Genomic DNA, 14604 nt, shown 5'->3' on the forward strand with positions numbered 1-14604 from the left:
TTTTGTGATAAAGGATGTTTGAAGACCAAAAAAAAGAGCACTTCCAAACATTTCAGACATGCTATAGAGAGATAGTTCTGATCTATGTTTTATTTTGCATATTGAAATCCCAGATTTAAAAGTCAGACATACATACACTCTTCTCGCAAAAACAAAGATCACCACACCTTCACAGATCACCAGAGGGGGAGCTGCAAATATATAGGGAAAGACACGAAAGACAAGAGATCTCTGAAAGCTTATTGATAGAACTAGTCAAAAGAGAGTTTAACACCAGAACAGACAAGCAAAAAAAGTCAACTAAATTTAAGATTCCTGATTAACACTGAAAACTGAGTATTTTTATTGGTGATAATTAGTGTGAATACAGACCTGCTTTGTTCAACTAGTGTTGCTTACCAAATAAGCATGTCACCATACTGACAGTCACCAATGATGTATTCTCTTGCAAAAAGAGAAGTTTTGCAGAAAGAACCCCTCCAGTCTTTGGAATACCTTAAGTTACCATTTAGTCTTACAAGCCAGATCACGTTTATGATTTCTTCTTACCTTGAATAGATCTTGCACAGCACAATGAGTCAAAATGGGAAAGAACTAAACCAAAGAAAAGTTATCCCGTACCTGTCAAAGAAAGAATATCCTACAACCTTCTACTTGGCAGTTATTCAATTTTTTTATGAGATTAATTTCTGTTTGTTTAGGAGTTTTAGACACGCTGTTTTCAAGGTTGACCTCGTATTTCCAAGGAAAACTAAGAAAGCTACTGAATGTTGACCGATTGCCTTTGGGTGAAAGCCTTGGATACAGCTATCAGAAAGCAGCTAGGGTTAACAAACTAAGCTAGCAATCCTTCCTTTTTTACACTACAGTGTTTATGCTCACATTGACAGAATAAGCACTTAAACATCAAAATCTGTCATGTTTTTAACAATGCATCTCACCTCATTCATAAAGCAGTAGCTGTTTCATATTTTCACATAACAGGAAAGCAGCTTCCAACTGTGAAGTCTGGTTTAAGCAACAGTCAGGAGCAACAGACGATGAATAAGTCATTACCAGAAGAGAAAATGAAAAATGTCTGGCTTATTTGAACTTCCTTAGGAAAAGGCCTACCAAATTGCTAGCATATAGGGAAAACTAGCTAAGACTACCACTTGTGCTTTCATTCCTTGAGGTATCTACACAGACTGTAAGGCCAAAGCTCATGGTCTTCTCATTCCAGGGATCCTAATAAATTAGATATAACTTCTTGTTAAAAGGCTTACCTGACTATCTCCCAGACAGCATTCACACATACTGCATGCAGTTACAGAAGCTCAAAAAAAAAAAAAAAAAAAAAAAAGACATAGCTCTTTACCTGTTATTAGGGAAAGAACTGCTTGTCCATACTGAGTGCACCACGGTTTGAAGAGTCTAAAGGAATCATGTTACCCCATGCCTATAAACATCAATTATCCCAAATTTCAGCTACAGGGCCTACTCCCTTCAGCAGAAGTGAAATTCATTGAAACTAATATCATACAGTCTAGAAGGTCTTACTGATACAAGATTAGAGCTTTTTAATTAAAAAAAAAAAAAACAAAAAAACAAGCTAAGACATGAGTAGAATAATACACTTATTTTAAGCAAAGACTGAGACACATTCTTTGAAACCATTTATGCCTATTTTGACCCAAAAACCATTACTGCAAGTTTGAGGTGACCCAGGTTAGAAAGCAGACACGAGCATGATTTTTTTTCAGAAGTCACTCTGTGAGATTTAGATAATCACACCCACATACATAAGGTTGCTGATGGCACAAAAAATGCTATTACTCTTTGTAATCAGATATATCCGACAATATGATTCCAGATGTATCTGACGATATGAATCATCCTGCCTCCCTCCAAAACAAAAGCATATAGCTCCACTGGTGAAGCCATTATCTTGTTTACATGGGGATAACGCCACCAAAGTATTGCCTCCTAAAGCAAAAGCACATTCAGAGAATACATGAGTGCAGCAAACTGCAGTCATGTGAGGGAGGCAGCTTTACTTCCAGCTTCTCGTTGCCAACAGCCCAGTCTTTTACCAAACAGAAAACTGACAAGATCAGTACGTTGATATTAAATCAGTTCAAGTGTATAAGGCAAGGTAGTTCAAAGAAAGGACTTCACAGTCATTTTTTTCTTCTATAGTATCTCTCACCATACAAGAGATTGTTCCTTGAAGTGCTTCTGAAACAAGAGTTGTTGTCCAAAGTGAAGCTATGTCCAACAAAATTAGTCAATGTATAGCACCTAGCATTCAAGTCAGATTATTTTATAAAAGATTAGGAGTAAAGAAGAAATCTCTTTTTAGTTCCCACTCCCCATTCATACACATTTAGCTAATGGGAACTACCAGCTATCACAAGTTTAATTAGCTTTGCTGTAGCTATGAGAAGAAACTAACTTCAAAATTGCATGCAGGAAATTTATCGTGCAGTACAATGGTTTCAGTACAGAACATTTTCTTACCTGTAAATACAGCAGATCACACCATGTCCAGCTCATGTAGAATTTCCAGAGGGAAAGAATATTTGTTGGATGTTAGTAAAGCAAGTATCCTCACTGCCCTAGCTAATCTACAGACATCCCCTCCTTTTTAATCCGCAGAAACCTAACCTTAGAACTACTCATTACCAGGGAGAAGAGAACAAATCCCCTTAACCCTTCTCTTGCAGAAAAAGCCTACTTTAAGTTGTCTCACAAAAGAGGTTTCTTATTTGCAGCAACCTTCCTAGTCAATAGGACACCTAGCTCTTAAGGTCTGTCTTCACTTACTGTGCCTGTAATTACAACAAGAACGTGTAATATTGTAACCTTGATCTTCTGTTGCTCATTACAGGATTTCTGTTGCAGCAGAAGAAATATCCAACTTTCAGTTTAAGAAAATTTAAAAGAAAAAGATAAGGAAAAAATGAATTATCATGAAGTAACAGAGATTGAAGTCCTTCAGGTTAACTCTTTTTTTTGTTAGCTACAGAAATACAGAGCTGCTTTGTACTCATTTCCTAATGCATCACAGCCCACATAGGCTGTAAATTGGAATCTGTGTCAGAAGCACATTTAATCCTAGGATTCTCTTCATCTAATAACTAAACTATACATCAGAAATACCAAGAACATCCAGCCCAGACTGTCTGCTTTATATTTATCAGCAAGCTAAATTCATAGGTGATATCACTACTTGTTCTAACAGATTATGTATACAGATAGAACAAGTAGATATATTTTGTTTTTTAACCCCTTACTTTGTAACATTCAAAGTGAATGAAGTTGAACATTTGAAGTTGTTACATATTTGTAGCTATACCTCTTTCTTGAAAGGCAGGAAAGAGAATGGAAAAAAAAAAACTCATCTCCAGTTACATTCTCGGTTTAAAGAAGAGAAGCAGTATAGATGTAAGGTCATATGAAAAAAGCTTTTCACATGGCAAAGCTTATAATTAAAATCCTTTCTTATTCTGAAACACCTAAAGACAAGTAACACTGATGCTGAACAGTTACAGTGAGAAAAAAAAATCTGATTTTAATGATTTGCACTCTTACAAAAGGTGAAATAAATCATGAATCCATCTTTGCAGATTAAAATTATTGCCATGGGTTTACTCAGCTGTTTAGCATAGCTCCTTATTCAGGAGCAATTCCACTCCTGCTGTTTTCTGTTAAATATTTTGTACATTTTGTTCAACAGATGAGTGCATGGAAAGATACCTAGCACAAAAGATTAGGTGTCAGAATTCCTGGCTTACACTTCATTATACTCTCCTCTGCTAGTTGCTTTTTTTTTTTTTTTCCCAAACTTTTTATAGCTTGTCTTTCATGCACGTTATTACTTATCTCTTGCCATATTATTCAGTATAATTGAATATGTGAAGAGGTCTGTTATCTCTATATTCTGTTGCAAATATGAGAAGTATAGCAATAGATTTAGGTACCTCATTGCTAGAATTCTCCTCTCCCTTTCTTCAACAAAATTAAGATTAATTTCGGAAAGACCAATCTTTTTTTACTTTATTATGAAAATTGCTACGTTACAGTCACTGTTCAAAACAGTTTTTAGACATAATGTTTCTTTCCATTTAAGTAGCAATACACAAGCCGTGATTACTATTTCAAAAATATGATTAGCATTATCTATGGTAGTTTGACATAACTTAGACCATTATAACATTCTATAATTGGTCCCCCCCTTTTTTGTGTCAGCCATGGCAAAGAACAGCACCTACAATACCCAAATTATCCATTAGTGGTATTCATATAAATAAGGTTAACCATAAACCACAGAAAAATGCACACACAAACCCCCCCCCCCCAAAGAAAATTATTTGTCCTTTACATATTCAAAAATGCAACAAGGTGGACTTCTTTCACCCTGACATATAAATAACCAAATAAGTTAGCAAGCAAAAGTCTCAGACATAATCCATTGTCAGCTTATTCAAGAGCACGTTCCCATTCTCCTATCACATGAGCTTCTACAGAAAGTTTGTCGTTAGACCTCAGAGTAATGGAACTAAACACCGTCAGATTGAACATTTAAATTCAGTGCCAAAATTTGAATTTGTCAGTGCCTCTTTATTCATTTCATTAACAGAAAGCATGGTGAATGCCTCTATATTTATAATTCTAGTAAACAGGGAAGTCCATAATAGTGTGATTACTTCTAAAACAGCACATTAATACTGCATTCAGCAACTGTTTCGAACAGATGCTTCAAAATCTTTACAGCCAAAACACACTATAGGATGCCCATTATAAATACTAACATGTCTCTATTCTTAAACCTAAAAACTTAATTCAGGAAGACTGAATGGTTCTGTGGTGCAACTCATTCTCTTTAAACATCTCTGCTGACAAACCAGGAATAATAAAAAGAAACCTACTGCTTTAGAAGCCATGCGGTCCAGACTTTCACATGTACTCTATGTAGATGCCATGCCTTTTTGTACTATTGTTAATTTAAAAGGAGCAAGTGATCTGTTAGAATAGGAAGAGATCTCTTAGCAAGTACTCGACAAACCAAGCTTCTGTCTTCATCAACATTTCACATATTTCCAATCTTAAAATTGAAAGTTCAAAAATAACAACTGAGTATGTTGATCTGTAACAAGAGAACTGCAACAGTGTTCTCTATTTTAAGTGCAATTTCAGGGAAACAAAGTAGTTGTAGTGAAGTTCCACCCGAACAGCCAGGCCGTAAACGATGGTCTAGGTAAGTTTTTCATGTTGAATCTGGTAGTAGCATGCCTGAATTAAAACAAAATTCATTTTAGCATATATCCTAGTTTTCAGCAAGCTGATAAAAGCATCATACACAAAAAGGTTTATTTGTTTTGTTGGATAGGAGAAAAAATGAGGACTAGGCCTTCTGGAAGAAGGTACAATACAGTAAAATTGTAAAACATTTTCTGATGCAGTAAACAAGCAAAATGAACAGCAGCTTTTAAGTTACAAATTATGTCCAACTCCTAATGAAGCAATACAGCATGATCTGGGACTCTACATAATTTGGTTCCCGACTTTGCTAAGGTGAAATTAATTTTCTGCTAACAACTCTCTTCACCTTTTGATAAAAGGACCCAAAAATGAAAGTATTTTCTTACACTACAAGGACACACAGATTCATACATTTCAAAAACACAGACTGAAAAGCAAAGCTTCTACCACCTAGATAAATGCCCTGATCTTAACTTTTATATCTGACCTGTTGCTAATAGCTAACCACTCCTTAATGCTGGATCAAATATGCATTTGGTCAGCCATGACAAGAAACTTCATATAGTTGTTTCAGGTAACACCAAGTAAGATTGTCTCTACTAAATAAAGAGATTCTCAAAGAAAGTTTAACCAATTCAAACCGTCCTTCTTGCAGCACTGTTACAGGGATGAAAACTCTGCACCAAACTTTATTTCCAGTTTGTACAAACAGAAAACAACAACATTCAGCTAGCAGCTCAGCTTGTGATTTTTCATTTTTCAGTTTAACAGCCTTCCCCTGAAACAGCTCCACAGAAAAGCTCCACACACTTGACTTGTCATGAAACTCACTTGTTTGAACAGTTTTCATGAACCGAAAGAGCTTACTTTCAACTACAGAGGTCCTAGCTGTACAATGTGTTACTACCAGAGAAGACTCTCCCCTTTTCCATACTTATAAAGAGAAGAATACAAATTAGAATGTAGAGAATTTAGATCATGTATTTTTTTCCATTTATCTTGCAAAATTGAATTCCTGGGGCATTCTGATGTGGTATTTGATTTAAATATCATCAGAATGGTTCATCTCCAAGGAATCACTTTATTCCTTTCATAAAAATTGGAATGAAGTTTAAGTCACAGGGGACAAACATGATACAAGTGAGCATGCAGAATAGTCAATAGCAACTTGTATGACATTTGAATAAAGTACATTTGAAAATTGCACCATTGTCTTCACAGTTTCTGTAATTGTTATCCTAAGCTTTATGTTAAATTTCGTTGTTCATCCTAATTAAAACAGTGACCAGAATATCCAAGTTAAAACCTAATGTTCACAGAATTTTCCCAAACTGATTGTTAGGAATTAAGCAACTTTAATCAACCATGAAAAAAATTAATAACCCTGAATAATTTTCATACCTTCAAGGTAGTGAACATGATGCCTTGTTCCCCATGCTGCAAGTAAGGATCCATCAAGTCTTCGATTAAGTGCACCTCAGACCCCAAATTCCTTATCCTGGTACATGGTGGGAGAGACACAAAAAACAAAAAGGTGAAGACTACACAACATTGGGCAAAAACTATGCTTTTTCCTAGCCTTATTCTGAGGTTGCATCCATTTCAGTTTAACTCTCTAAAATTTATTCAGGCCAAAGCCAACAACCAAAACATAAAATGTACTAAGTTGTAAAAAGATAATAATTAGGCCTATAATGAGAAGTAGGAGTATTTAATAGAAATGAGTACTCATACAGCCTATGCTCAGCTTATTGGCTGATACCACTGCTAGCACCTACCTGGCTCGTAGCACCACATAGAGAAAAACAGGAAATAAGTCATCCATGGACCACAGAAAATCTTCCTGAAGACTCTCAAGTACATTCTGAGATATCTCTTCAAAAGTCTGCTGGATCACCTTCAATTTGTCAGCTGGGGTAAACGTTGTACTGTTTGGAGAGCAAAAGCAAATCGGACTAACAATAAGAAGTTATATATCTGCATCTAAATTTGGAAGACAGTTTGGTAGCTAGCTATCCCCTGACCCAAGAAGATAAGACAGATCAATCAAAGCACAGCAGCCACAACAGCTGCAAAGGCTGTATAATAGACCCCAGGCTATAATCACAGGCTCAAGGTTCACCACTGCAAGCAAGACTGTCCTCACAGTTTTAAGCTGGTTAAACATTGTTGAAGAGAAGAAAATATCAGTTTCTACTTCAATTCTTACAGCAGAATTCTGTCAGCTGACAGAAACGGAAACCTCCTGAAACATAGGTCGTTTTGTCATAACTGTTCAAATATTCACACGCATACTTAATTAGATATCTTCCTGCTTTCGATTTTAGGTGTTGTCCTATAGACATTTCTCAAGTACTGGCATTTACACAGCTATACTGCGTTTTCCATTGGGACGCTTTGTAACATTTGTAGCAGGAACTCTGAAAGTTCTAGCTGACCTCTACTAGCAAGGTGAACAACAAAAAAAGTGACAGATAAAGAATCATTTGAGTAGATCCACTATAGCAGAAACAGCAAATAACTGAAAGTAACTTCAGAGAATTACCTGATTTGCTGTAAACATTCAACTGCAGAGGCAAAGCAGGCATCCTTTGTGTTTGATGATACCTGTGTAACCGTGAGAAGATTTGTCATTCAGGGTTAGCAACCCACGCTTATGGGGAAAAAGCAGCATATCATGCAACACTGCCATTAAAGCCTTTTTGAGATTTGAAGTGCTATGAGAAGGGAACATGCCAGCAAGCTGAAGTCATCCAGGATATCTGTCTACGTATTATTTGTACGAGTTTCATTTAACGTTCTGGGAATTCTGTACCAAACACTGAATATATTATGAGAATCAGAGACTTTTTGTGTATTTTCATGGTCAAGGAGAACTAAGAATCGGTGAATCTTAATCATTAACAGTCAGGAGGGAACCTTAACAGGAGAATAGTTGAAATCTGGAAGTCATACCGGTCAATAATCACAGACCCAAAGGCTTAGAGCAAACAAAAGTATAAATGTTAGCTCTTAGTAAGTAACTGAGCCAATGACTTTCTGAATGATTATTAAAATCACTCTTACCGGAGCACAGAGATGGAATAACATATTACTACTACTGTTTAATACCAGTGTTCAGCCACTGTCAAGGTAATGACTGAATAGAAATTATTCAATTCTCATAATCATAAAGTGTATAATGGTACAACTCCTAAACACCTTGAAAACTTCCTTGACATTTATTCTCATACTTTTTCTGCAATCAGTGTCCAAGCAAAATGGTTACAAGCATCTTCCTGAACTAGAATTTCTTTCAGAGTAAAACAATAAGTAACAAAGCCAGACTGACAGCTATTGCAAGAAAATACTGATGTAGCTTTTAAGTAGCAAAAAAAAAACATATTAGGGATCAAGATAATATAGCATCTCTTCAGCAGAAGGGTTGGCTGAAAGTTCTTTGACCCTTTATTATCTCAGATTCTTTAACGAAGCACTAGGCAAAGCACACAATAAGCTAAGGCCCAATGAACATACCTTTCTACTCTCACCAAGGATGGACACAGTTCCTGGCCAAAATTTCCTGCAAGAAACCCAACACAATCTTTTCAGAAATAAGAGCTTATTGGTCTTAAAGTATATTTCACCTTACGAAAATGAAGCCAGCATGTTCTCCTCTGAGAAAGCAACTCTTCCAGCAGGAAGAACTACATCTAACTGAGACAGCTGAAAGATAGCTAGTTTTGAAATATCTCCCTCTGGTTTTGTAGTGTTACCAACATTCCTTCCTCCTGCTCTCCCCACCTTTTTGCAAGAGGGAAGTTTTGACTCATACTCTCCACCACAGTAGTTAGCTTGAAGATATAGCTAGATACATTTTTATCAGAGAAAAACCACTCAGGACAACCTTTTTTTTTTTTTTTTTTTTAAAAATTTGCTTTATCTAATTACATACTATAATCTTATTTTAAGTTTTGCTTTATTGTTGAAACATACTCACGCTTGCACTCCAAGAAAACTTAGAAGAGCCGTATCATTTTGTTTGTTTAGACGTAAAACACATTCCCAGTAAATATCTTCCTCACGCTCATTGTCTAAGGCATATAACATAAATAAAGGTGGATAGAGTCGTGGCAGTAATACAGGGAGCAGCAAGCCAAAACTGGTTACCACATACCTAAAAAAAATAGAGATGGAGGTCAAGAGAAAGACTTTAAGAAGAAGCACCTATGAAAATGGAATGAAGAAAATTAATGATTAAAACAAACCTTTAGTTTAGTATGAGCCTGATCTATGAGGAAAGATAATACAGTAAACAAACAAACAAAAAAATCAGTCAAGTAGTATATGTGCTGAGAAATACTTAACAGTAACTTTACTTTACAGTCCACACATAAGGCATCTTTTGAGGGTGGTGAGGAACCACAACACACAATTGTGTTGGGCTTTTTTTGTGTTTTAAACAGAGCATTGTATCTCTGACCTATAGAACATAAAAGCCAGATACTTCATTACAGTTCAAATTGGACCTGCATCTTCAAGCTAATCATTTTGCCCTCATTCTAAGCCACTCTGCTGATAGCTTAACTTCAAATCACAATCTACAAAATAGTCAAAGACCCACGAAGGTACCTGACCTAGCTCCACACACTCACACGAACGAGTGAGGTTTAATGACAAGTAGCTACTGAATTCATGAAGCTGCAAACCTAATAGGAAAAGCTGAACATGGGGTACCTACTAATACCACCTGCACAGCTCACTGGGGTCTCTCTGCTGATCCCTCTTTCCTCATGCTGCCCACAGCTGAGGCAGCTGTGGACATGACAATGGTGGACTCAAGGCTGAGGTCCACATCACTTTTACAATGCAGTATGCATGCACTGGACCTGCATTAGCCCAGTGCTCAAACACCAAATATTTTTCTGAAGTTCAGGCCCAAGTCTGAGCTTGTTTCCTACCAAAAGACAAAAGCAAGTTTGGGCTTAAGTACAGAACCATCGCATGGAACAGGAACGAAATGCTTGCAGCCAACACACAGAAGTTCACTTAACCAAATCTGTCATCAAAACTAAACAAAAAACCATCCGTTTATATGCATCAATTAAACCTGTGCTTATCTTCATTTCTGTTAACAACTCTTTCTTGAAAGGGATGGGAAAAAGGTAAGGCCTTCATTAGTTCACAGCCACCACCATCCCTCCCTGCCCTTTACGTACCCTGGTTCAGGAGATTCTGATCTGGAGTCAGACTTCCCACTGCAGAATGATCGCCTTCCCTTTGTCTCTGTTGCCACAAATGGGATTGTGCTGCCCTCTTCCGGAAGATCAGGAAACAAGAACCTAAATGGCAATACATATAGCAACTTAAGACATCAAGAAGCTTACACAAAATAAAGCATCAGAGGAGATGTTTGGAAAGAAAAGTCAGCTGAAATAAAACACAGCAGACTAAGACAGTATAGATAATAGAAGCCTTGACCAAAGGGAGATGATGTCAGAGTAGCAAAGGTATCTTTAGCATTGTAGGGTATGGTCTTTATAAGTTTTATTCCAGGTAAATCATACTGTACATCTAATGGTTATTAATTTGGATTCTGGTAATGAGAGCAAAAATACTCCAATTAATGCTTTAATTGCCCTCAAGAATCTAAGCAAACACTTCATATCAACATGGATGAGCCATGTTTCTAACAACTTCAGTGGAATACTCTGCAATTCTGTGTTATCACTGCTCTTATATACCTTTTGAAGAATAAATATTCACGGTGTGAAAAGACAGACACTAAATTGGAAATCCATGTTGAACTCTCTCTAGGTGTATTTTAAAAAACAATGCAGGACGTAATTCCCTGTGGTGAAGATTTTTTTTTTGACGTAATACGCAAAACTCCTTAAAAAGTTTAAGAAAAGATAACTAACACCCAAAACAGAGTAAAGATGTTGGCATACTCGGACTACATAAACACTAGACTGATTCAGTACACACAGTATCTTCAATGAATTCAGCAGTAATTAGACTTTAGAGTCTTATTACCTAACCAATTGGAAGATGCGTTTGAGGTAGGACTTGATCTCTCTCACAGCTTCCTGCAGTAATCGTCGATTAGCTCCTACTCCAACATAGGTCATTCTGTAGACAGCTACCAGTGTTTCCACCAGCTTGCCCAATGGATGGAGAGGAGTATCACATGCCTGATGTGAAATATTAATTGCATAGTCAGATAGGTCAATGCTAGACAAGCTGTAAAAAAAAAAAAAAAAAAAAAGAACTAAAGACAGATCAGAAATCCAACAACATAATTTGAAGCAAAAATGACAGACACATTAATTAAAAAATCAGCAAACTTTATAAAAACACTTGTGATGGTAAGATATAAAAACATTTGAATGATAACATTTATGTATTAGCTGAATACAGGCTCATACAGGAATCAAGACTAATCAGGAATTTGTGCTACTACTTGGACAAGTCATCTGTCCAATACTATTAAAACTAACATCAAATATTCAGCAAGCATTTTATCATGCTCTACTAGGATCCAAACGCATAAAAATCAAAACAGTAACTCAGCAGAAACTGAGGTACTATCCATTAGATGCACAATGATTTTAGTCTTAGTTATGGATTAAACTCAATTATTTAGGAAGTTCAGAGTAAATATGAATCGATATAAACATGGATTATAAACATAAACGAAAGGGGTTGAGGAAAGCTCTTACACAAGTAAATGAGTTTGATCTGCTTTGCCAACATGCTACTTGAGCTTTTAAGAGTCACAATACCTTTATCAAATATTTTTTGATATTTTCATATTTTTCCAGGGTAAAGGCACCAATGTGTTGTGGAATGAATTCCAAACTTTCCAGTGTCTGAGTATGTGAACGGCTCAGTAATTCTGGACTGCAGTTATAAGAAGGACAAAAACATTTTACAGATCGGTTGAGACACGTAGAATTAATAAAACTGAAGTTAAATGTGGAAGCTACTACAAGAAAGTGATGAGCCATAAAGAAAAACATGGAAGCACACATAGGAAACTGGTCAATCCGCTCGTTCCCCTTAACTTTAAAAGTCTGACAGAATTCTTCAGCCTGAACTTCTCCATTTCTCCCACACTTGTTGCACAAAAATTCTACACCTTTACTTCAGCAAAACTGAATCTGAACCAGCACTGTGGAAATAATCACCCATAGACTTATTTTAACACAAAAGTCTCAACTCTGCAAAATCAGGAACATGGAAGACACTGATGCCCACCCTGACAGACAGCTATAACTATGAGAAGCTTGTTACTACATATTTCCTGGCTATCAGCAGTATTAACTGAAGTCACATTAGCATTCTTATGGTAAATTTCTTGCTGCTAAAAAGCCAGTTTCCTCCACTAATCCCTTGATCTTGCCTACTCAGTTCTCTTACCTTGCAGAGTCAAGTCTGTGAAATGAGATTTTTCTGCAACATCCTGAGAAGGCTGTTTCAAGAAGTTTCCTTATACTCCAAACATCAGTTTCCAGAAATACTGTACTTACTTTTGAAGTTCTCCAGCTCTCTAAGCCTTCCCACCCCTTGAATTTTCATTCACTCTATTTCCCTGCTTTTCTGCACAGATTTGAATTATGACAACTGAACGTTCCCTTCCTGGGCAGCTGGACACAGTAACTACCTAACAAAATACTGATTTTCTGGCAATAATCAGCTAGCACCTCATTCATACACAACAAAGCATTTAACAGACTGTAACAATCACCTAATCCTAAACATCAACATGTCCCTGAAAGGGAGATGTTTGCAGTGCAGAGTAGTCAGAGTTCTGATTCTGTTTTTTATTTATTTGTTGTTGTTTGTTTTAACTGAACTTTTACAGTTAGTTTCTGGCCTAGACTAGTAATGAATTCCAGTTTCTTTTTGAATACTTTCTTCAACATGCTGACTACGTTCTCTAGGAACTAACCTGTCTTTGTGTTGCCGTCGGTTGGTAGTCAGGGCCACTGCAATGTTGTCCCAAGCCTTCCATCTATCCCCCTGACCTGGGCTCTCACAGCCAAGCTGGTTCCAGCATTCTTCAAATACTGCCTTCCATTTCTCATCAGGAGGCACTGCCAGGATCCCAAGTTTCCGCCTAATAAAACCACCAGTTAGTCTGTTAAAATTGAATAGTCTTGAAACAACACATACAGCTACAAAAACCACTAAGGTGAAGTTAGGCACAAGTATCTCAAACTATTTTAATCAAAAACTGGTATACTTAGTCTCTTACAGTTTATCACTAAGAATAAACCCAGACCTACTTACATGCATGTCTCAACTCCAACACCTCTTAAAAAAAACTCACAAAAAGCTGGTAAAATGAAATTTAGACAGAAATCATTTATCCTTACCATTTTTATCCTCATCAAGGAACAGCCTTAAAGCATACATTAATCCATGCAACAGATTATAAAGTTACAAGATTACAACATTTTTAATACCTACATGTAGGAATAAATATGAACATTATAATACACAAGTCAGTCTTACTCTTTCTTGTATTATTCCAAGGAACAGCTTGTATAAGCAGGAAAAGCATTGATCTGATTTCCAAGAAAACAGGACATACTGCAATTGAGGGGGCTTATCTCCACCACTGGTATTATTCATTCACAAGGCTTAGGACACATTGATATAAGAATATAGTACAAAGATGTCCCAAACATGTCACAATTCTAGAATGTACAAAAAGCCTATCCACACACATAAATAGTGAGAATGGATCTATGGTTTCTGTCCCTAAAGTATTATCTACAGGTAATGCTGCATCACATACTAGGGACATGCTGGTTGGGAGTAAAGCCAGTGCAGGCATCTTTTCACTGATAGCCAAAGCTCTGGGATCCTCTACAGCCAAAATAGAAACCAAGATGTGATGTCCCCCCTGTATATCAAGCACACAATGAAATTTAGGGCTTTGAAATAAACACTGCCTGGGTTAATAGTTTTATCTTGATTTAAATTAAGTAGCAGAAACTGCCAACCTTCCCTATTTTTTTCCCCCTCCCACAAAATTCAGATGGGAAAAAAAAAATCAGTGTTATTAGTTCCCATGTTTCCAGTCTCACAAAGCAGAAGTAGATGTTAAGCCTTTCCACAAAATGATATCAGAAGATTTTCAACTTCAAGAGATCCTGAAAAGGGTCGATGAAACCCTCATTTCCACAAGCAATCTTCACAAATACATACATACATTTATTCATAGACTCCCTACTGGGGTAAAAAGCAGACAGCTGCTATGGTTGCAAGTGTTCAGTACAGCAGGGAAGCCTGCTTAACCTCACATCCTGTTGTAGTTGTCAGCACTGTCAAAAGAAATTATCAGTGAATGCTTCAGGAAGCACACTGAGA

The 14604-nt window shown here is 36.6% G+C and overlaps 1 protein-coding gene across 2 annotated transcripts in view; it reads right to left on the bottom strand.

Annotated features, from left to right (window-relative positions):
* Positions 1-3527: 3527 nt before the first annotated feature.
* Positions 3528-14604, bottom strand: part of ALS2 (alsin Rho guanine nucleotide exchange factor ALS2) — a 42639-nt gene continuing 31562 nt past the window's right edge. For both annotated transcript variants that reach the window (XM_082762903.1, XM_082762902.1), the window contains exons 25-34: positions 13178-13345; positions 12009-12126; positions 11260-11417; positions 10443-10565; positions 9224-9400; positions 8761-8806; positions 7790-7851; positions 7023-7172; positions 6646-6742; positions 3528-5274 (exon numbers count right to left, since the gene is read on the bottom strand). In XM_082762903.1, coding sequence (XP_082619029.1) covers positions 5236-5274; positions 6646-6742; positions 7023-7172; positions 7790-7851; positions 8761-8806; positions 9224-9400; positions 10443-10565; positions 11260-11417; positions 12009-12126; positions 13178-13345 — 1138 coding nt within the window. In that variant the 3' untranslated portion in view covers positions 3528-5235. The remainder of the gene's footprint in view (positions 5275-6645; positions 6743-7022; positions 7173-7789; positions 7852-8760; positions 8807-9223; positions 9401-10442; positions 10566-11259; positions 11418-12008; positions 12127-13177; positions 13346-14604) is intronic.

This window comes from Aythya marila (genome assembly GCF_965140915.1).
Source record: "Aythya marila genome assembly, chromosome: 6".
NCBI lineage: Eukaryota > Metazoa > Chordata > Aves > Anseriformes > Anatidae > Aythya > Aythya marila.